Source organism: Chamaea fasciata, unplaced genomic scaffold (genome assembly GCF_029207755.1).
Source record: "Chamaea fasciata isolate MVZ Bird 193981 ecotype frontalis unplaced genomic scaffold, bChaFas1.0.hap1 SCAF_10, whole genome shotgun sequence".
Taxonomy (NCBI): Eukaryota; Metazoa; Chordata; class Aves; order Passeriformes; family Sylviidae; genus Chamaea; species Chamaea fasciata.
In genome coordinates, this window is record NW_027094095.1 from 32684388 (window position 1) to 32709024 (window position 24637).

The window sequence follows — 24637 nt, forward strand, 5'->3', positions numbered from 1 at the left end:
CTCACCTACCCAAGCCAGTCTGTACAAAGAGGAATGACTCTTATCAGCATGTATTAATCTACACTGTACATGCAGAAAGGGAAACGGCTGCACCTAAATACCATTTGTGAAATAAATGTATGGAAGTCAATACAACAACAAAAAAATCCTGATGATTTGCAAACTGAAAATAAGGTATAACACTGTTGGCTACATTTCTGTAGCCTGTGCTACTGTGACAGTAAATCGTCTTTACATGCAATCGGTGGCCATATCTTTCCTCCTCTGTACATATGACTAGCACCCCAAAGTTCAAATCATGTAAGTCTTAAATGTAAATTGTTTGTTGTGTAGCAAATTTCCAATCTGGTCAAGCGGAAATCTATGTGTTGAAGTAGTCATTATTTACTAAATTATTTTCTTACTAGAAGGCGCTTTCTGTATCTTTGCACAGCACAAAAGTGCAGAACAGAAGAGGTAGAGCTAGAAGGTCTCAGCATTGTTACATTGACACTGTAATGTTTTTATAGTGAAACAAAGTCCGAGGCATTATACACAATATGTGAATCCGAAAGCCTGAGGCAATTTCTCCTTTGAAGCCCCAAAGGAACAGAATCCACATGTGGTAATCCTGACCAGAGTGAAATTTCCATTCTCTGTGGAATATGATTAAAAAACACCGATTGTAGAATTCTGCAATGAGAAATGTGTACACTTGCATATGCACTCCTACAATAATGTACAAGACAAGGCTGAACTACATGCTGGAACGACAAAAACAACACTTTTAAGTCAGTCCTGTCACTGCATAGCACACAATGACAAAGAAGAATAATCTCATATGACATTTAACCAGTGATGCCTGTAATATGAAGTCAAAGCCCATTTTGTTACTACAGAACTTAGCAGCAATGTTCTAACGTTTACCAAATTCGACAATTAGTATAACCAGTATCAGGCAATCAAGGTAAAAGTAACATGCTGAAGACGTAGAGTGACCTCCTGCAAATTTTAACTGTTGACTGAACCCTCCTACTTAACTACCTCCCAAGACCTCCTGTCATCCTTAGGCAGATAGAAATAAAAGAGAAATGCAGTGAGGCCAAATGGCTGATTTTACTGTGCTCCCACTCAAGTTTGCATCTCTGTGAAAGGCTGCTTTACTAAATCTCAATATAGTAAAGGAACAGAAGGCACTGAACAGACAGTGCTAAGCAAAAATGCACACTAACTAACATGCATTTGGTCAGCAATATATTACTCAACACCAATAAAATGCTATTTCTAGTTTGATAACCATTTGTTTCTTCAGGTTTCTTTCTTGGTCTTTGGTCAACAATTACATGTGCCAGTGACTAGAATAGGCAGGGCTTTTTAAGAAAATAGTGGTTTTATTAGCAAGCCGTTGGACCTGCATGTGTAGCCGCTGCTCCCCTCTACTGGAGCACATCAGCCAGTTCAAGTATTCAAAGTAGTGCTAGAAAAGGCCTCAGCAACAATAAGGCCTCCGTGTACTCAAGCTGCTAATTGAATGCTCGAAGATCCAAGTGCACACGACAACGAATCAGGCTGCTAACAAATGCACAGGGTGTAAAAGGATTGAAAGAGGTTCATCCCAGTTATGTTTCTGTAAAAAAATCACATTAAGATTCTGATGCTTCTGCCCATCTGTTCTCAGTAGGATCATAAAAAAATCTCAACAGAAGTTCCTGCACAACTGATCTATCCCTTTCAGAAGTAGAAACTTCTTAAACATATATAAAATCCTAAACTTTTCAAGGTTTACTGTCTTAATTTTGCAAAGAATTCAAATAAATGTTTGAAATGCACTGCTGTGTAGTAGTAGTCTAATCTTACTTAGAAGATTTTTTTAGGCAAACTTAAGGTACATTTTAAGCCACATGCAATATTCCTCATGCAGACACAGCCTAATAATCCTAGCAATGTAAAATAATACATTATTAATGTAAGACACACGTGTTGAAGCAGTCTATTAAGTCAGAAGGTTGACATTAATACAAAACCAATTCTTTCTCTAAGTCTTGTACCTAGTTTACCGACATACTGGGGTTTTTTTTCCTCTTGGAAAGATTCAGATATAAGTAATTTTTAAGATCATGTGTTGCATATAGGTAAAACCTTATAAAATAAGGGTGTCGTCACCCTTGTAAAATCATGGCTCAGGCCTGCTGCTTCCGCTAAGCAGAAAAGGACCATGGAAAAGTGACTCAGCTGAACTGGAGGTAGAAAAAGAAGTTATATAACCATTACATGTTCACATTGTGGTTTAAAGTGGTTGGTTGGATTATGTTTGTTACGTTTTAAAACCGTGTAACTGATAATGGGCACCTGCTTTAAGAGGCCTGGTTTTTGCAATAAAGAGGCTTTCCTTTGCACCTGTCTGGGGACTCTGTGTTGCTTTGTTTTATAGAATCAGGCACACATAAATTGCAATTATAATAAAAATACACGATTCGTCTCATGTGTCATAAATCATACTAAATGGTACCTGCCTTTGAAATATCTTTTATATGCCAGCATAAGTTTCTGGACTGCCATCATACTACTGATATTCCCTCATGACTTGGAAAAATGGAAGGGTGAGGAGGGGAGAGGGGCGATAGATAAGATAAACAAGTCACCTCATCACTTTAGTGTCCTTTTCCTCACAAAGCTGCAAAGAAAGAGATCTCAACATGCAAGTTAGTTTCCACCCAGACTCAGTCCAAGTTTCAAGAGTGACTGTCGCTGACTCACAGTGAAGCTCAGGGCATTCACACTGCTCACAAACCTAGCGGCACTGCTGCAAGTCTTACCAAAGGACAGAATAAAGGAAGAGGGGGTAAAAAGCACAACACAGTGAAAGGCAAGGGATTAAAGTTTCAAGCAGAACAAACTACTATGTACTATTTAGTTTTACCCATCATTTAGACTCCTTTGCTTCCCAAGAAGTCCAGGGCATGCACACCACATAAAGAGAATTGCCTAGGAATCCTGAGGTCAATAATGACATTTCAGTGGAGAAGGCTGACTGTTTTTCTACTGTGGTTAAAAAAACCAAGCACTAAATTAAACTATAAGAATGAAATTATTACCATTGCAGTCACCTAGTTAGTCATGTAGCTGAAAAAGTATGATGTACACCATGTCATAGCCACAAGACAAAGTGAACAATAACACATCATACCCCCAGACGACTACCAGTCCAAAGATAATGCAATATGTTTTCCTGAAGGTGACTATACAATTAACGTGCTGCCCATGTTCACTTAACATTAGACAAAACATCACCAGCATTATATAATCAAATGTCAAAGCTCCACATCTAACATTCTCCCAGTATTAGTGACAGCACAGGCTATTAGGCAGGTATTGAAATACACCAGTTGTCAAACAATTACCCTCAGAAAGGGGACTGAAAATGCATACAGTTGATGTATTACAAGCAAATTATCACTGAACTGCAATTCTGTCACGTGATCAAAACCACCAATACCTAGTGGAAGTTTTAGAGTTCTCTGAAGAACAAACAAAATGTTCCCACTAATTTGGGTCACATACAGAGCTTCATTATGGTTTCCATTTCAATGTGCTTATTAGCTGCTCCCTCAAATTCTTCTTTGGAGTTCAAATTGTCTGTTCGTTTTGGCCCCCAGCTTTCATTTCTTATTCTTGTTCTGGGACTAATGCATCAACAAGTTTCATGGAATATCCAAGCAAAGACACAGCTACCAAGATACTTCTGAAATGGTATGATGTGTGGGAAGAGTGCTTCTCTGCAAGCTCAACTACTCAGCAAGACATTTTTTCCTAAGTGAGGTTGGGCCCAGGAGACTGGGTGAACTCTAGAACAAAGCAAGTTCCGTTTGTTGGTTATGTTTGATGTAACTGTTTCGTTAAATATTTCTTTTTCAAAACATTTTGATGTATTAATTCAGCCAGAAAGAGCTCTTGGTCTTGGAACACACTTCTCATGCATTAGAAAAGACAGCACCTAAAATACAGCTTTGACAGTGCTTTACCCTGAAAAAGGAATTTTTGAAATAATCAGATGCTTCCTCACCAGGATCAGAAAATGACAGTTTTCTGTTTCTAGGCTGCTTTACTCTAGCAGATCTAGAATGACAGATGGCAGATAATGATTTTTTCTCCTAGCAGAGTCTCTAACGCCAAGCTTTATACCATTACATATCATTGCAACCTTTTCTAGTTATTCTTATGCAGTAAAATGCTGCATGCAGATACCATACCAAGACCTTTTCTATAAATCATTAAAATAGCACTTTCATAATCTCAGAGGGAGGGTGTTATCTTCAGCATCTACCATTAATAACCACAACACAGCACTGTTGCTACTGGGAAAAACGTGCAACTATACACATTTTTTTAGATATAAAAATGCCAGGTGGATGAAACAAGAGCTGGATTATTCTGGACTTTGTGTACATCATCTATCTGCCACTATTTTATTTGTGCAAATGCATTCAATTACTTTGGAAGCAAGAGAACAGTTAGACTCACAAACTTATGAATAATCTAGTGTCTAACTCACAAAAGCCATGTTGAAACTACAGTAATCAGACCCTTGATCGCGATGCATAATTTTGAAGATCTGTCTTTCACTGTATACCAGGCATTTTCTAATAGCTGTGTATTAAACCAATGGTTGCCTGTATTTGTTTAATGAGTTGACGTTTTTTTCAAAGCTAGACATCAAAAATCCTGATGTAACATGTTGGTACAATGTCCAATATAAAATGAACACAGCTAGCACATGTCTCAAGTTCCATAATTCCAAAATTCTTCAGTCAGTATTACTTAGACGATTCTCAGAATACTAAGATAAGGTTCTATCCTTTCTCTCCCCTTTTCCCCGCATGGCCTTTTTAAACATTTAAAAACGGAGCTTGTGTCTTGAAGACAATGGATCAGCCATCCAAATTTTAAAGACAATTACCTCTGTTTTATCTCCCGTTATGGTTCTTCATGTCTTGGAGACTCTACCCTGTTCCTTAAGTAGTAGACATGTACAACACTTCCACTTCAGCAGGAAGTGCCTGCTGAGCTCATTCTGAAACTGCCGAGTTCACTTTTACAATTAGGACCTCACTTTCAAGAGGAACTGTATTCCTGCAGGTAAACACAGGAATTTGAACATAATCTTTACACAAAGCCCTTTATTCTGAGGGAAAAGGGGACACAAATCTAAGTATGGTCTTAAAAAATAGCACAAATTCTCTGGAAAAATCATCTCTAGTCATTAAATGCACAGCTTTCAGAAACTCTTAGCCCTACAGTCTATGAGAATCTGGCATGGGAACCACACCCAGCTATGATGGGTGATTACTAGAGAAGACAGAAAGCCATCCAGAATCTCCTATCCCTGCACAGCTTAGAGAAGTAGTAAAATTTTAATCAGTTTCTTTAACAACTCCTCGGATGTCATTATTGTATGACAAGCGGCTGCCACGCATATTCTGTGGGCGTCGTCACCATTCCCGTTGCATCCCATATCTGAAATAAAACCATTCTTTTGCTTAGAGAGATTGAAAAACTGGAAGCAGAAGGCGGCATTTTCTGCCGCAGTTCAGGTTTACGCCTCAGGCATCCCCGCTGTGCTCCCCTGAGCGAGGGCAGCGCTCGTGCCAAGCCGCGCGCTCCGCTCGGCCCCGGCCCGGGCTCAGCCGCCTCTGCAGCGGCTCCGGGGCGGCGCGGAGGCCTCAGCCGGGGCCGGTCCCTCGCCAGGCACAGCCCGGGCCGCCCTCGCTCTCCTGCCCGAGGCCACGGGGGCGTCCCGCCCTGCTCAGCCCACGCGGCCCCTGTCGAGCCCTGCGCTGCCCGCGGCACCGGCCCAGCGCCGGCCCGCTCGGACCGGCCGGCCTTGCCGAGCGCCCTCCCGCCTGCCAGCCCCATCCCGGCTCTCCCGGCCCAGCTTCCGGGGCAAACCTTGATCTGGCAGCAGGATGGTTACATAGAGGGTGAGTAATTAATTTTTATTAAAGAACAGCGTAACAGAACTTCAAGCGTATTTAACATTAGTAAAACACCGTCTCTCAAAAGAATACCCTCCACAACTGCTGAAGGGTTGTTTCACCCAAACATTGCTGAATACCAATACACCGTGTCGGCAGAGCAATGCCTGGTAAATTACACTACATAGAGCTAGACAATTTAACATGACTTGTTGATAGTTCAAGGCATTTCCAAAGCTAGAAAATGTCTTATTTTGCCTTTACAGAGTGCGTTGTTTGAACCAGGCACCCACAGTTGCACTGAGAGTCCGGCTGCCCAAATGCATGACCAACTGTTGCACTTGGTTACTCGTATTCAGTATGAGATTAGAATACAAAAATAAAACCATTCAGATGGTGATTTGGTGAGTCATGAGTATTGCTGCTTTAACAGAGGTTAAAATTTATGTTTATTTAACATTGTACATAAGATGTGTTATTATGAATGCCTATCTTTCTGTACAGTCTCTGTACAGTATACTGTCTGGTATAATGAACAAAGCATGAGCTCTCCCTGGTTGTTTCTGAACCATTAGATATGCAATGACAATTAAGAGTTTGTAAGGCTATGTTAATTAGATCCAGTATTTTAACAGGCAGGCACATTTTCATTTATTTTGCCTTAATTTCTGAGACCTCTGCCACTTACTGTAGGATGTGCTCTGTAGTCTTAGCAGTGTTAACAGTGGCTCTGTGTCTGGAACAGTGAATATATTCTCAAAATTATAATACAGGCAGATGTAATTTAAGAATTTATTTGAGCAAACACAGTTGTGTAGAACGGGTCAGAAGTCACCCTTTATTCCAAGTTTTTTTCATTTATTAATAAAAAAAGACTTCCCCTGTATTCTCTGTTTCGTCTTCATGAAAGAAAATACTCTGGAATCAGAAGCTTGACTTTACACAAAGCCAAATGCATTCTTAGACAAAAGAAGAGGACTGTGACTACTAATGTTTTCTATTTCTATAGGGTTCTAGAGGAACAACATATTATGCTAAGTTGGTCTGCATCCTTTGAGCCAGGTTTGATTCCTAGGACTGTGAGCAAATAAATAATCCAATATTAGTTATAGGTTTTTATTCCTCAAAGGAACTTGTTGGCATTTCCAACATACATAGTTAATGAGAGATTGTTACACACTAATGCAGAAAACAAGGTCTCCATACATTTCCTTATTAGGTGTTACAACAAAGAAATTATGATTTGAATGGTGCTCTGAAAACAGAATAATTTGGGATGTAAGAGGATTAAGTCTGGAAAACTTCAGTTAGCTAGATGTTTGTAAAAACTGATACACAGCGACCCCTAAATCTGTACACAGACTGACTTGCGACGCTACTGTACCAAGCACTGTGCATTATGAGAAAAGTCTTTCTAGGAAACAAACTGTTTCTGCAGAAGCAGGTGTCAAGTTAGTGTCTAGAGCACAGAACTCTCTCAGATTCCCCCTCCATTTCAACAGAAAAATACACTATATGCTCATTGTATAGGACTAGGTTTGTTATAACTAGTTTGAAGATTTTCCAGTTTATGATGGGTAACCTAAACCTAATTTGGAACTTGTCTTCTATTTACTGCTCTTGGTGTATCAATTTAGAACAAAACAACTGAAAAGTATAAGCCTAGATGTAAATCCACAGACACAGTGGCATAAATAACAGTCCTGAATGTCCCTCTAGACTGAAATTATTATAGGACTGAAACTCATATATATGAATCATTAGATGTGTATCAGCTATATGTGGAATTTATGAAGACGTGATCATGAAAGATAAAATCCTCTGGGAACTTTTCTACAATGCTTCTTGTTGTTCAGAAGAAAGGGTACTCAGTGATAACTCAGCAAAATATCTGCTTCATTATAGGAATGGGCCATAGGCCATCTTAACAAGGGTTCAGGATCCAAAAGCTGGGCATTTGGTTAAATACAGATGCTGGATCAGACCCTCACTGTTTTCTAAGGGGAAGGAGATATTCTTACAAACTTTGCCGCAGCTCAAGAATACGACACACTCATTATACATAAAGAACATGTAAAGTGCACTCCAGCTGCTGGAGGGAGAGGGAGGAAGGAATGAGAATCACAGTCCACTGGGATGTGAATATTTAATGTGAATGTTTAAGACGTGAGTATTTAACAGACTGACAAGTAACTTGTGTAGAAGAAACATCTCAAAGGCAAACCAAAATGAGACCAAAATAGGAGGCAAAATATGATTTGGGGGACTTGGGGAGATTCTCAGAATATGTATTAATCTTAGAAACACAAGAAAGCTTTTAAGAGAGTTGTGAAAAAATATGAGAAGATGGAAGCCGTATGAATAAGAATTTGGTTTACTCTGATGAAAGATCAGAAAATTCTTTGTTAGTCTCAGAAGTAGAACAAGTCTCACCTTCTTACAAAAAGTTACAAAACCTGAGCATTTTACAACCCTAGACTCAGCTTTATGCACTGCAGATGTACTTTAACATTTTGAGAAAAACAGCAAGCAATGAAATCATAATGTATATAAGAACTTGCCGACTGTAAGTTCTGGTGCTATTTTCTCAGCTAAAATGCTTAATATTAGGCCCAGATGCCTAAAAGTTAATCTCTGGTTTAATCTTCAACTCATTCCTAGAAATGGATGTCTTGTATTTGGTAAATATTAATAACCACGTAAATTATATCTGGAAATGAGTTTCTGCTCTTATATGTGACAAGGTTGTAATATCCTGTGAAAACTCTGAAATCCTAGGAACTGGAAGCAAAGTAAATTTTGAAAATTAAGCCTTTAGCATTACAGTTTTATTGCTAAGTCAACTCCAGTTCTTTTTTTTTTTTTTTTTTTTTAGTTATCTGGCACTGAAAAGCATAGTCAAGAAATATTATACTACTAACAAACAACTAACCCATTGTTATTATTGCTGTTATTGTTGTTACATGTCCCCAGCAAAACTGCATTTTTTAAAGTGGTACACATTAACACCCAAGTTACACTTTTCTCTGCAATGCATGAAGCCAGTTGCTAGTACACAGATACCAAAGAGATGGACTGAAAGCACATAAGCTTAACATTTAGCTATGAAGGTGCTGCTAACATGCTTTGCTACATGGAATTTTTAACAGTAGGGTTTCTGTGGGTAGTAACTCTGCTATTGGTGCCATGAAGAATTCTACTCTGTCTTTCCCAATGGTATTCTAAGCAAATGCCCTCAGGACACATGTACTTGGAGCCAGTGCAGGTCACAGCACTCTTTTTATGGCCTTCAGATACTGTGCTTAAATGATGACTAAGCCTAGAGAAGGCATTACCACAGGACACCTAATCTCATCTCTTGAGACCTTGAGGGAATTGCATATCAACAGAAATGTTATGGTGTGCAGTCCGAATCTGCCTTCTCCGGTGAGCCACCACAACCTATTCATTCAGACGAACCTCTGGTTGATGCATACAAATGGTATTGCAGAACTAAAGTGTCAGTGCGTAGAGGGAAGATTCCACAGTGCATGCTTGTACCCTACTTTTTCCTACATTCTGTTAATCCACTCATCTCGTTAAAGAATGGAAAGTGAGGAGAAAGACATTATATCTGTACTATATTATGTATAAATGCAAAATATGTGAATTTATTATCAGCACTCACTAAATATTCCAAATCTCTGTAGAAACTAAAACACCCCAAATGATTAACTAGCAATTTTGCAGTAATTGTATTTTACCTACTGTTTGTTTCCATGTGTGGTCTGTGAGCATACACATGTATAAACTTTAAATTTTAATTGGAAGGATTTTCTTCCAGGTGACTCTAAAATGCAAGATTTTAACACTCCAGGGTGACATGTGTCCACATACTATTGCATAGTAACACTTTTTGTCACCTATATTTGGCTAGCGGGCTACATACTTCCTTTCCAGTTGAGCAGAAGTGACTGTTCGGCTAAGAGAGCAATCCCTTTGTGATAGGGAGATCTTCATGGAATACTTCTGGCTAAAAAATCAGTAGAACATGCTCAAGGATTCTTAAGTACTATTTCCATTATCTGTGACCTCCAATGTTCCAGGTCCTGCAATCTGTTTCCTTCTGTTCTGTCAATGTCCTTCAATCCTCATTTCCTAGTTCACATCCTTAAGTGATTCTCCATCCTGAATCTCAAATTATTCTCCCTTCTCTTCCTAACCACATTTTTATTACCATTCTGCTGACATAGATGAAACGGGACTGCTCCTGAATGACAGGTTTCCATTCTGTTCACCCTGAGATTTAAAAATGTTTTATACACTTTTAATGTGGAGAGCTAGTCCAAAATCAAAAGGCTACTTAAGAAGGTACATAAAGACCAATCATATAAAGGGACTACTGTAGACTCAGTCTGCTTTCTATACCTTAGAATGCACAGCACTAATTAAGTATCTCAGTGAGCAGTAGCATTTGTCTAGTCTCCTCTGAATTGGTGTCATTTACACCATTGCCCATTAAAACAAAATCAGCTCTTCGTGTCCCTAAAACATTTTGCCAGTCAAGAGTCAATCTGTTTGGAAGCCCATCACAGAAAATACCTGTGAAGAGTGAAATCAACATTCCAACAATATTGTAAATTATGTAAGTTAACCAGAAACTAATGTGAAAAAACAGAGATATTTTGTAGAAACAACCCTGTGTTGACAGAGAGATTAATAAAAGGAAATGTCAAAAAAAGGACTGTTTATGTTACAAGAAGAAAAATACTTGCTTTGATATCCATTCCCCTCCTGGTATAATTCAGCATTATGAATTTTAAAGTTGAGATTCTAAACTTTGCTAATCTTTTTTAACTTGCTCAATTAAAAAGACAGGTATCTCTATGAGTTCCACAGGAAAGGGCCAGGTTAAGTCTTTCCTGTAAGTCAAATGAGACTTGAACTAGTCTGAAATAATGGTTCCGAAACTTCATCTTTCTCCACTGCTTCTAAATTGTATCTTCTCATTTGTTTTTTTGTAAGACAGATGGAGTTCTTAAAGAGGAACTTAAATTTGTGTGACAATTACTACAGAAATTCCAAGAAGAGCTGCAAACATATGCACTGAAAATAGCAAGAAATCTTCAGTTTCTCTCATGTTTTGAGCAGCAGACCTTATGCTAGAGAAACTGATGCCAAAGATAAGTATCAGAAGTTTTTGACTGCCCTTTTACTATTTCCTGGAAAGTTTTCTCTATTCTAGTAACCCAGTTTGGGCTCACCTAAGGTGAAGAAACAGATCTATAAACTGAACTAGGGGTGTAAAAAAAAAGTAAAGAAGTAGACTTACGGGATCCTGCTACAAGCAGACCACACAGACAGTAATTTAAAAGGTGAGATCACTGTCAGTAAGCCAAGAGGAAAACAGGACTGGTTGACAGATACACTTGCCAATCTCAGAGTACTGATTTTATGTTAAAGAGCTCCCAGAAAAAAAATAAAAAACCACACCACAAAACAAACCAACCAACCAAAACAAAAAACCAACCATACACAAAAAAACCCCCAAAACCAAAACTCCCCACAAAAAAATAAAAAAAAGGAAAAAACCACCGATCAACCCTGCCCCCCCCCCCTCCACATAAAAACACACCCACATAAAACCCCTCTACTTGTTCAAGACTTTCCTTGGCCTCTTAGTGAGAGCATCCTCATGCAGGAATCACTCTGATGAGATTTTTTACAGCAGTAGAGCTCTTCTGAATGTCTGGCTATCCAGATGCCCCAGTCACCTAAACAAGACCTATGTTATTGCTAAGAAAACACGTGGTCTGTGCAATAGCAGTGTTTCTTACTTTTTTATAAGTGCTCCTTCCAGGATGACAGGATTATGGGGTTTTTTGTTTGGTGCTGTTTTTTTTTGGTCAGGTATTAAAATAGGACTGATCAAATGTTTTAGAATGCTAATGTTTTCAGCTTCCCAGACTTCTTTCCCTGTCAATGCTGCAATAGCAATATTTGTTTTTCAGCTTGAAAGACACAATACCAGATGTCCATCTAAACTGCAATTAATGGGGCTTGATTAACGATTAAGTGGAACAAAAAAAAATCTTCTTGAGGGAAAAAAAAAGAGGAAGGAATGAAAAAAAAATAGAGGGGAAAGCAAACAGAAATGGAAACAATCAGGTAAGCAAAGGAAACAGGAACAAAATGATGCAGAAGGGTAAATTGAAGAACAAACTGTAGCATAAGTGTAGGAGAGTTTATAAGACTGATCAGGTATTCAAGAATTGCAGCAAATTATCCATATGCCCTTCACTAAAGCCAAGTCCACCAAAAGTTGTATTTAGTAAGCAATCTAAAGGCATTAAGTTAGAACTGGACTTCGGTTATCCTGACAACTGCAAAATGGAATAAAGTATTCAAAAAATCGATTTCTGAATCAAAATTTTGAATCTAAAGCACAGCAAACTTGTAATTAAGCACAGTATGAACTGAAAGAAGTTCAAATCCTAGCATGTTTTGAAGATACAATCCATATTATGACTTACAAAGAGTTGTTTCTTGACTGTTAACCATCAGCAATAATTTCTTTAATGCACCTAACATTTTCTAACTAACACTACACTCCCATCGACTGAATCCATTTAAGCCAAACTATAACTGTAGTAAACTGCATAAATGAGTATTTGATAGTCACAATATGTTATTACTTGATTTTGATTTCTGGATAATACACTAATGAAATGATTCCTGAATGCCAACAACAAAGACAGAACCCTAAAGATTATGAGCATGTACTGGTAAAATGCAGAATGAGATTACAGTATATATACATCCTGGATGCTTTAGAAAATGCAATAAGGAACTTGACTGAAGAAAAATTTCCTGAAACACAACCATGTATTTTCCTATTATTAATAGACAAAATGAAGGCTAACAAATGGTTTTCTTCATAGAGTACCTTTTGTGAGAGATCTCAATTACTAAACCTAACCAAAGCTTCTACAAAACCTGAAAGGTTTAATATAGATTAAATGGGACAAGTTGGGAATACTAGGACACAGAAGACTGACTTTCTAGTCTCACGTGCCAGAAGGCTGTTCCAAATTACTATTCTATTCTAAGGATGGAAGCCAATGGTTTTCAATCTCAGGCTTTTTTAGGCATACCAATAATTATCCTCAGTCTCTCTTCCTGCTTCACTACAGGCTAGGAAAAAAAATTAAAAATTGCTTCAGTTGTAGATTACTGTCCAAAAAATCTGAAAATAGGGAAATTAAATCAGTTTGCCAGCGCCTCTATAGTCTTACAAAACACTTCCAACTATGGGTTTGCTGATTATTTTTTGCCAAGACATGGTCCCCCTTTCCCTCACTGTGATTTGGATAGCTACTCTGCTAAGCCCTACTTTGTAAAGCAACTGGTGCTGGAACACTGAAGCAACTGTGTCTTCACAGAAGATACAAAAGCCATCATTCAGACTTAAGGGAAAAAAAAAAAAGATGGCAGTAGATTGGCCCCCCACTCTTTAAATACTTCCCACCCACTAGAGAATTCAAGCAAAAAACTGTCCCACAGTGCACATTCCATCCTACTGGTACTCCCAGAATAGAAGTGATTCAATTGTTTGGCTCAGTGCATCACCAGGAATAAATACATCAAGCCAACCAGAGCTTGCATGAGGTATTAAGACCTATTACTTCTGGGATACTCTGACATTTTGTCACAGTATCAATACAACTACATTTACAATTGCTTCAAGCACAGCTGGGAAATGGTCCTGAAGCATGAACAACTTCTCACACATTCCGCAAGTCTCCCATCTCGAGCAACACACAAGTCATTCAAACCTAACAAACAAGAGGCTTCCTTTCCCAAATAAACATTTCCTCACCTTTTTCTAATATGATAGAACATGGCACCATTCTTCTTACTCAGTACTTCCAGAGGAAAACTTTCTTATGGCCAAAATATTTCTTTTATTGCAGATTCAGCACATTTACTCAGCAGAAGATTTGGAAAAGATTTGCAAACAACTTTCAGCTGTATAGAAAATCTGCTGTAAAGTGCTTTCTACCTAGTTCTATGAAAGCTGCAAAACAAATGAACAAAATCACCTCCAACAACTTCTTGATCAACATTTATCACTACTGAGGTTTTGCCAAAGAAAATGGCAGGTTTCCTACAGGGGTCCATCGTGCATTACAGAGGATTCGCAGCTGGAAGTCAAGTACAAACTCCTCCTGAGAGAAATCTTGTGTTCTAAATACATTTATTTTTTGGCAATCTGCACTAACCTTTAAAAAAAAGTTCTGATGGTGAAATACACTGCAAATGTAACACAGAAAAAAGCTTCAGATTCCTTGCTTGTTGCTCATATTTATTTTGATGTAGGTCAGATTTGCAGAATTGAAACCAATAGAGTGAGAATAGGAAAGAAAAATCATAAAATTCTTCTAAAAGAGAGGACAACAATGAAGAAGCATGCGATAAGCTGAAACTGTATTTTGTGACAAATTGACAGAACAGAGAGAGACAAACAGACAATAATGAAAGACAAAGCAGATACTCCAGATGCCAGATGCATAGATGATGTCTAGATAGATGCCTGTAATGACAACAGCTATAGCACAAGAACTTGACATCTGTACTAATAATTTGCATAAACTTTCTTTATCCTTGCAGGGATGCAACATCACAATTCTATAGAAGCATCTACATTAGTAACATTAGCAGCATTTGGTTGAGGGATTGTTCCAAATGGTCAGGAGGAGGCTGTGAGTAACTTACCACAGCTTTTGTAGTGCAGCCAAAGGAGCAGTGAAAGACAACATAATACATAGCCGTCATCAAATATAAACATAGCCCACAAAAACATAGGTACATAATTTCGCCTTCTAATCAAATATTCAGCTTTCATCTATCTTTGAAAAAGAAAAGGTAAGGACATGGGTGAAGAGTAAACCAATCCCAGCTGTAAGTGGAAATCATGTACAAGTCCATAGCAAGGGAAAGCAGGCACATTTGGCTTTGCCCTTTCTTACACTAATCATGACTCATACCAAAGTTAAAATGCCCTAACACCAGGAACACGTTTTAAGATAGTGTCCAGCTATCCCAAGGGTTTGCAAGCGCTCATCAGGTCTGCATGAGAGGATGAGCAGACAGGCCAAGACAGTGCAAGCATATCTGAAAGGTCAAAAAAAAGCACAGCTATACAGACTACAGTCCTACCCATCCACAAGTACTCCAGAAAGGCTCTTAGGATCACACAGTGAGAACAGAATCCACTTCCTCTTTCAGTTTAATTAATTATGCAGGCTGCAAGCAGAATTTTACCCATAAGCAAGAGAATCTTTCCAAACATATAGCAGTCTGTATTAAGGACCACTGTCATTCAGTTGCCCTTGTTTGGTTGGGCAACTGCGACTTACTATTTTAATGGCAAAATCAATACAGGCAAATCCAATACTTTAAAGCAAATTCACTGCAGGATGCCTTTTAAAGATAATCTTTGGTACAGACATAAAATTATGATACTTTGCCTTAAAGTATGACAGAAAATGGTTAGAGACAACACAGTTTAGGGCAAGTCCATTAGGACTAGTCAAATCTAATGAACTTTAATTCCTACACTGCGTGTAGTATTATCATTAACTCATCCCACTAACTGAACTGACCCAACAGCTTAAAACAAGTCAAAAAACAGGTGACCAAAAATACATTAATTGACCATCCACATCCTCTGTGTGGAAAAAAAGAAACACTTCCCTGCATTGATCCTTTACCATGCCATCCTTTCTTACTATATTTTTCTTATACTTTTGAGTGAGACAGAGCATAAATAAACAACATTTGTAGGTTTTTCTCATATTTCATATTCTGGCAGTGGTTACAGTCTACATAACAGGGAAGAGTCTTGGAAAAAAGCTCTTGGCTGTTGGGGGGGAGGCGGTATTTTTTTCTGCTAGCAGAACCACATTTCCAGCTGTACTGTAGAACTTCATTGGTAGTCACTGGCTCAGAATTCTAGTGCGCTTATTTATTTACCATCTCCACTTACAGATTCACTTGATTTGGGATTACTTTCACTTTGTTAAGAAACTTTCACTGATTTCTCTTCCTATTCTGCTTGTCAGTATCCCAAACCACTCATTCACTACCTACAGATTTTTGATTCCCTCAGTCGAAAGGAAAACCTTTCATTATAAAAGGATTAGAAGAAAAAGCCAAGTTTCCAGTAGCTGAGCTCTCTATTATCTTCTCTACAATTCCAAAATAAGCTTCCAGGCAGCTGCCAAGACGGTTGTTTTTCCTCAGACTGGAGACCAAAATGGTGGTTAACCTCAAGCTTGTGGACTGGTGTTACATGGCTCTTGCCACGACACTTAGTCATTTGTGAAGAGCCTATCAGCATAAATTAGCAAGGATCTGCTCTGCATAAACTGCATAACTAGAAATACATTATAATGTAACATTATGTTACTTGCTTTCCAAATGAAATTATGTATTCCTAATTAAAATAATTCTGTTAGAAACATATATGCATATATTGTATACATATTTACTTAAATACACACACACATATATAAGTATAAAAGAACTGTATTATCTCACAAATCCTACACAAACCTTTAAATTACTTATGGAGGTAAATATTATAAGAGTTCAAGAGTATTGGTCACAGGGCACATAATTTCTCTGTTTATAGCAGTTGCCTAGATGCTAGCACAGATATTGCATTGTACTGAAACCAACAAAAAGGCGTATTCACAGATACAGCTTATTGCCTTTTGTCTGACAGAATAAAGCAACAGCATAGGAGTTATTTATAATTGTGCTGGGGGAGGGGATCTAAATAGAAATACTGTATTTTGCTACACTTAGCTATTTTTTAGCAACCTGCTCACATCCAAGAAATTATAACTCTTATAGAAAAATATCAATGATGAAAAAAGCAGATAATTTTAATGTAATATCCACTATAATCATATATAAAAAATACCAGAGGTATTACTCTGCATATTCATTTATTTCTAAGTACACTGATTATAAAGGACACGAATTCAGCTACCAAATTTCACAGCACATCAGCTTGTACAATCTAGATGATCTGCATGCAAAGAGATACTCACATTCTTCTATATAGAATCAGCTGTGCAGAAGAGATAATTATGTGGTATCACAGCCCACTCATGTTAGAGCTCTTCTTTCTGGTGAAACATACTCCTAAAAGTACAAACGGGGTCCCACCCTTATCACATTGGAAGTACATACTAAATCGTATATTTTAACAGATATCTACTGGTTAAAAGTAGGTACAAGCATGGGACTTCCTGCTGGAGAAGTAGCCCACCAAACATCCTTTGGGAACCTTAATCAGTGGTCCTTCTGAGGTAGAGGATTGCCTTAGGCAAAACTTCCTTTTCTTGGCAGATGTCAGAGGTCAATCAAAGGCACTGCCCAAGTTTTAGTAAAACAGAAGACCTTTGATTTCAAAGTGACTGCTCAACAGAGTACCTTCAAGGAGTACAGTCACTTGCTGCAGCTCTCTTCAGCACAATCCAGGAGGGAAAGGATGATTTCATCTATGTGGAGTGAGGCTGGAAAAATGCACATATCCCTTAGTTAGAAGGAACAGTCAGATGTATCCCATCTCTGCCCACAAAAAGTTGCCCATAACTTTTTGGGCATGTGGACAGCACTGAATTACTATAGCAGCAGTAGACTCTGTGGGATTATCCCATAAGCAAGAGAGATTCCCTACTGGCTACTTTTATTTCTGGGTGCTTATAGCATTCCAGCTGCTGCGAAGTGCCACAGCAAATTAATGTGATTGGAAAAATCTCTTGATTTTTCATATGGATTGGAGCTCTATTAGTCGGAATGGCAGGTATAAAGCTATTTATTCCAGAGACTGGTATTCCAGTACCATAAAAACAAATTCAGACTGAACGATATGAAGAAAAAAAAAAAACCAAAACAGCAGAAACATACACATTAAGTTTAAGTTGCACAGGTCTTCTGTCCAAAATTATACTCAGTTGCTGTTGGGATCTGTTGCCTAAGAATACTTAGATACCAAAGACATCCACTTAATTCTAACAGCTCACAGGCATTTATTTCCTGTCATCCTAGCAAAAATAAAACACAGTTTTATTATAAACTTATTTTTCCCATAGTTACTTATTAGACTTGTTACCATTTTCCCACACCATCTTCATGGACTTTGAGTCCTGTGTATCCACCACCTCCCAAGTAAGTGCCAACAGAAAATAAAGTTGGAAAGAACTTTGAAAGGTTATTCTGTTAGACTTCTTCCAGGATTTCTTGGGTACTTCTTCGCTGTTTCCTCAACCTCTGACTGAAACACCTTCTTCAAAGTCCCAAATGAATCAGTACAAGTTCCACATATGGAAATCTAAATGTCCAGGTTCACTTATGTTGTACAGTGCAGACATCACAATTTCCATAGCTTTCACTGTAACGAAGTAAGGTTGTTAACAAATTAGGGTATTTATCTTCCCTGTATTAAACAAATCAGAGTATTACTCCATAAAACACACCTTGTTCCCGACATCACAGAGGTTAGGAACAAGGCAAGAGGAAAGCTCTTAACATTTATTTGCTTTAATGGAATAGTCCTAAGTTAAAGTATCCTGCTGGATGCTCCTGTATTATTTTATCAGATTATTAGATAGTAATGACACACTAACTCCCTGACATAATACCCAGATGCTAAGGAATCACATTAGCAGATTTTGTAAATCTGACTGCCTCTGAGCCAGATACCAGCAAGAGGAAACACAAACAAACACAGTTAAGCAACTGTGAGCGTGATGTGCCTTTACACTTCAGGAGTGAATGCAGAGCAAACGGATTTTCTCATACCCAAGTGAAGATCAGTTACTGAATTTACTAAATCACCTCCACATTCCTGTGTGTTTAACTGTAACAGCATCTTTCCTTCTGACCAGGTGATTATGGCAAATTTATTTTATTTTTGCTTATTATGCAACAGTAACAACTAGTTAGCCTGGGCAGAATGAGATACTTATGGCTTTAATATAAGAACACAGTGCAGAGAAATACAGGCCTAGAAGAACATGAGAGACTTTGACAAGCAGAGATGCAAGACTGGATGATAATATACTATACGTGCTTGGGATGGTAGTAATGACAATTTCCCCTCAACCATGTATCAGTATCCTGCTTGTTAAAAGATATAACCAAGTTTAATTAGTCAACAATAAGCCTTGCTTATTAAACTCTTTCTAGATAATATTCAGTGAGAGTTATACATAACTCACTCAATAGTGTATAACTATGTATAACAGTTGCATTAATCTCCTTACTTATAGATGTTCTGATTGTATCATCCTTGTTCATGGCTGAGCCAATACCTTACTACCAAGAATGGCTCAGCTTAAGTAAGTCAGTAAGCTGAAAGATGTACAACAGTCAAGTGCTAAAGGGTAACAAATGTTACCCTAGATGCTTTCAGATACTCTAGAATCTTAATTGGAATGGAAAATGCAGCAATTAATTTGGCTCAAGAAATACAAAGAAGTGCTAGACCACTAGGTGAGGAAAACTTGTATTACCTAAATCCTACCAGTTTTATTGCCTATTCACTTACTGACCAAACCATCTCTGGTATGCAGTACTTTTCATATTTTCATAGAACCACAAAATGGTTTGGGTTGGAACGGACCTTAAAGCTCATCTCACTCGAACCCTAAGCCATGGGCATGTACACCTTCCACTAGACCAGGTTACTCAGAGTCCTGTTCAACCTGGCCTTAGACACTTCCAGGGATGGCGCAGCCGCAGCTTCTCTGGGCAACCTGCCTCAGCACCTAATCACCTTTGTGACAAAAAATTTCTTCCTTATGTCCAACCAAAATTCTCTTTCAGTTAAAAACCACTGACCCTTTTCCTGTCAATAGAAACCTTGGGGGAAACAAAACAGGGGAAAAAAAAAAAAAAGAAAACAAAACAAAAACAAACAACAACAAAAAAAGAGGCCTTTAAAAATATAATTAATTCTCCCTCTTTCTTAAAAACAGCCTTTATACATATCAAAAAGCTAAACAATCTCAATTCTTTTGGCCTTTCTTCATAGGAGAGGTGCAGAGGTGCTTCAGCTGCTAACCATCTTTGTGGCCCTCCTATGGACCCGCTCCAAGATCCCTGTCTTGCTTGTGTTGGGAATGCTGGAGACACATGCAGTACCTTCAGGTGGAGTCTCACCAGAGTGGAGTAGAGGAGGGGCAGAATTATCTCCCTCAACCCGGTGTCCCACTTCTTTTCATGCAGCCCAGGACACAACTGGCTTTTTGGGCTGCGGGTGCACATTGCCAGGCCACAGTCAATTCTTCATCCACCAGTACCATAAGTCCTTCTTCTGTAGCATTGCTCCCAAACCATTCATCCCCCAGCTTGTGCTGATAATGGGGATCACCCGACCCACGTGTAAGACCTTGCACTTGGCCTTGCTTGACCTCAAGCAGCTTGCAGATCCTCAAGCCTGTCATGGCCCCCTGAATAGCATCCTTTCCTTTCAGTGCATCAACTGAAGCACTCACCTTGGTGTCATCTGCAGCTGTGCTGAGAGTGCACTTGACCTCATTCAGTTTGTCGATGTACATACTAAATAGCACCGGTTTCAGTACGAACACCCACTCATTACTGGTTCCCACTTGGATACTGAACCACTGACTGTGACTCTTGGGACAAAGGTTGTGGAGCACATTACCACAGAACCAGACAAAAAATGAAGCAGCATGCTGAGAAAGAAAGTTTTCACTCAGAAAGACCTGTCTGCAGTAAAAAACAACAGGAAACATATTACAAAGTGTTTAAAATTCTTTCTCTGTTATTCTGCCCAGCCTCCCAAATGTGTTCCACAGCAAATTGTTTTATGTAAAACTAGAATGCTGGCAAAATCAGGTATGTCTGAAGTTCTGTAACTGTATCTGTAGGTTCAGCAGATGTGCTCAAAGAGTAAATGATTTATCCCACCTGAAACATGCACTGCAAAGCCTAGATGAAGTGGACGAAATTTATGTCAGAGAAGAAAGGTTTAAGCCATCCAAATCTGCATTTCACTACTTCCAACACTTCTGAGTATATTAAAATATTAATAAAGTGTTAAATTGAGTTTCGTTTTTGATATGAACCTACCCCACTGGTACGAAATTCAAACCTCAGAAGGCAAAATGAGTTACATATCACATGCACAAGGATTTACCAGCAGGAATTAGGGAAGCTTTATCTGCAGTAGTGTCACAGCCAATAGCTCCCACATTGTATGACACTGCTGTGGCTAAACGGCCCATTTTCCTCAGTTTGAGGATACCCTTTTTGCGTGGTACATGCGCATAACTGGGGGAAATCAGGAACTGTAAATACAGGCCAAGTGACAAGAATGACATCTTGATACCAAGTGTCACAGTTCCTCAACCGCTCTCCCAAGTGAAACAGAACTTCCCCAGCTTGGGAACAAGAACAAATCGAATTCTTCTTAAGAGAAAACTAACATGATCACTTCACAGCAGCAACTACGAAATCACTATTATAAAATCAAGTTTTGGTTGCATCCATTACTGGCAAAAAAATCATAGGTAAGTAGTTCTTCCTAGAGAAGATTTAAACACCAAATATTAAAAAGCTAGATGAATTTGAATTGGAAATAATAAATTGGGCCTTCTCAATGTTTCTTAAAATAGTGATAAAAGTTAAAGATGTCATCATCCCTTTGGCCTTCAGTGTTCGTTTGTAAGGTAAAACTGAACTGCAGTTCACTGCTACAGGAAATTGTTTACGGGACAACCACTGATTCTACAATGAAGTAAAAAATAATTTCAACAGTCACATGACAGCAGTAAAGACTGCAATCACATGAAAGAAAAGTACTGCTTCCCTTAAAAAATGCATCTGATTAATTTCTTCGAAAGAATCGGACTGATGACACAAATTAAAAATCTTTGAGACGAATTTGTCTTTGTCGTTTATTAATGCTGTAAGGAATTCTTGAGATTCCAAGGAAAGAAGTTCAGGACATTTATTCCTCTGAAAAATATACCTGCAGGCTAATAAATAACCAGTTGCTGGCAAAGACAACAAAGTCAACAGAATAACTATTACAGCAACCTAATTTAAAAAGAAAATCATATTCCGTAAGCTCAATTTGAAAATGCTGCACTTTCTGTTTTTAAGTCCTTAACGTTATGGGATCTAACACGGCAAAGAACCTTGCTGCCCAACACAATAGTAGAGTAATTGCTCAAGATTTCTGCAAATATAGTAACACAACAAACATTATCACTACTAATATCCATACATGTAAATGAACTAAAAGGAAGTAAACACACTGACAAAACAGCTCAAATAGCAAAAATTCTATGATTCTTCAGAATACTGTCTGCATCCCTAAAGGTGAATAAAAAGACTCACCCTTTCTTACCCATGTAATATGCTTTCAAAACGAAGTTTAAAAGATAACTGTATTATGACAGTAAAACACTTAGTATTGCTCATCAAGACTTTACTAGAGTGTTCTTGCTTACAAACGACAAACGAGGAAGCCTACACAGCACTTACTGAACTCTATTTGAAAGCTGTTTTTCCCCTCCTGAATACTGTGTTCCTGCTCTTCTTTCAGAGTAATACTTCCACTCTTTCTGCCATCAGCGCTGAGTATCTATGATCCTAGGCCTACACTCTCTCTGCAGTAACCTGCGAAACCATTTGAATTCCACAGGAGTGGAAAAAGATTCCCTCAGAAGTTAAATGATTCCAGACTCACCAATTTTTATTTCACCTTTGCTTTGTGGCTTGTCTTCCTTCCCTAAAGGCTTGTTTTTTTCTTTTTGTATTTCCCTCTTTCAAAGGAAGCCAAGCCATGGATTTTCCTTTAGTCAGATCAAGGTTCAGACCACGCCAGTGAATTAAAAAACAGATTTTTCAAAGGTGTAAACATGTCTCACAGCATGTCTGTTGTACGGAGGCAAAGGCCGCTTTACCAAGCCGCGTTTACCCTTTTGCCTAACTCGGCTCATGGCTGGAGGCCTTTAGGGCTCCTGGAGCAGCAGACCTGTCCTAAGGGGGTTTGCTCATTCTGCACGTTTGTTTTTGCCATGGAAATCTCGCGCACACTGGAAGAGGAAATCGGCTTTGTAGCGACACCTTCAAACAGGCTAAGCGGCTTTGCAAACCCCGTGTCCCGCATCGCAAATACACGGCCTGCCATGGAGCAATTAAAGCAGAGCCCAAACACCCAGATGAAGTTCTGCCCCCGGTGACCTTCCCGCGGCGCCGGTTAGCAGGAGCAGCGGGAAGCTCCGGCTGCACGCGCCCCGAGCACCGGCAGCCCACAGGTAGCGCCGCTCACCGGGCTCCGCCCCCGCACACGGCTCCGGGCGCCCCACGGCCCCGCACAACGCTTCAGGCATCCCACAGTCGGCCCGGCCCGGCCCGGCCCGGCCCGGCCCGGCCCGGCCTGCGCACCTGCCGCCCGGCCCCTCTCTGCCCCGGAACGCGGACAAAGCGGCCACAACGCACCTGCTCCCGCGGCGGCGGAAGCTCCAGGTCTGCCCGCCCCCATCTCTGCGCCCACCGGCTCTTTCCCTGGACCGATCGTCCTGCTTGCTCCAGGCCGGGCCAGGTACTCCGGCGTCCCGGGGTCTACCTCCGACACGGAGGACCCTACGATCACCGCGCCCCCACATTCGCCAAGGGAAATAAACTCCGTCTGCCTCCGGCCGTCGCTGCCCGCCGGGCGGATCCGCGCCGTAAACAGGCCGGAGGGCAGCACAGGCGCCAGCCGCCCCCGCCCCAGCACCGGCGCTCGCCCCGCCGTGCCCCGCGCTCACCGTAGAGATGTGCGGAGGCTTCGCCCTTCCTCGCCATCGTCTCCCGGTGCCCTCCGCGCCGGCACTGCCGGGGCACAGCCAGGGGCCCGGCGCCTCCGCCCGCCGCTCAGCGCGTTCTTTGTTGCCGTGAAGGCATGAGAGGCGGCGGCGGCCGGGCAGCCTCCCGCTCCGCTCTGCCGCGGCCGCCCGCAGCACCGCCCGCACCCCACGCCCACCCTCCCGTCCCGCCGGCTCCGCGGCGACGCCTGCGCCGACCCGCGGGGGCGGTGCCGGTGCCCGGGTCGCGGGGGGGGGGTGCGGGCGGAGCGGCCGCGCCGAGGGCCGGCGAGGGGAGCCGGGACGGGTCGCGCGTCGCCAACTTCGCTCGGGCCCGGCGGCAACTTCGGCATCCGGCGAGAGCGGGGCCGGACTCGGCGGGGCCGTACCTGGCAGGGCGGTTTCCATCCTCCCGCAGCAACCGCCGCTGTCGTAGCCGGGTTCGCTGCCCGTCTGCGCCCCTGCCCTGCGCAGAGCCCGGAGGTGCGGCCGGTGGGGGAAAGCGGCCGGCCGGCCCCGAAGCGGCTCGGCGCCCGGCCGGGCCCCGCCGGGAAGCGCCTCCCTTGGCGGAGCTGTCCGTGCCGCCCGTGCTGAGCGCCGGGCCGGCCGGGCCGCCCTCGGGCAGCAGCCTCGTGCCCAGCAGCCGGCACGGGCTCCCGGGGCTGGAGGAGGGCAAAGCCTTCTTACGTGCTCACAGACAGCCGTGCGTCTGTCTCCCGACGGGGGGAAGTGTGTTGGTTCTGGGTTGGGGCATTTTCATGATATAGTCAAAAAAAAACCCTCAGTACTGAGAAATACGCATTTCTGGTC

At 40.7% G+C, this 24637-nt stretch overlaps 1 protein-coding gene and 1 long non-coding RNA gene across 5 annotated transcripts in view; one reads left to right on the plus strand and one right to left on the minus strand.

Annotated features, from left to right (window-relative positions):
* The window catches only part of SLC44A5 (solute carrier family 44 member 5), a 64110-nt gene extending 39833 nt beyond the window's left edge, over positions 1–24277 (minus strand). Inside the window, exon 1 of one of the 3 annotated variants that reach the window (XM_066193048.1) lies at positions 24217–24277. In XM_066193048.1, coding sequence (XP_066049145.1) covers positions 24217–24235 — 19 coding nt within the window. In that variant the 5' untranslated portion in view covers positions 24236–24277. Of the gene's footprint in view, positions 1–23480; positions 23528–23791; positions 23975–24216 lie in introns of those variants that run through there. The other 2 variants (XM_066193047.1, XM_066193046.1) reach the window with 2 other exon arrangements.
* LOC136294327 (uncharacterized) lies at positions 5831–16335 on the plus strand. Of its 2 annotated transcripts, XR_010722367.1 has the most exons (5): positions 5831–5957; positions 6218–6355; positions 10960–11305; positions 11942–12098; positions 13904–16335. It is a non-coding gene; the product is annotated as an uncharacterized lncRNA (long non-coding RNA). The 2 variants fall into 2 exon arrangements; XR_010722366.1 differs by having other exon boundaries at positions 10960–12098.
* Positions 24278–24637: the final 360 nt, after the last annotated feature.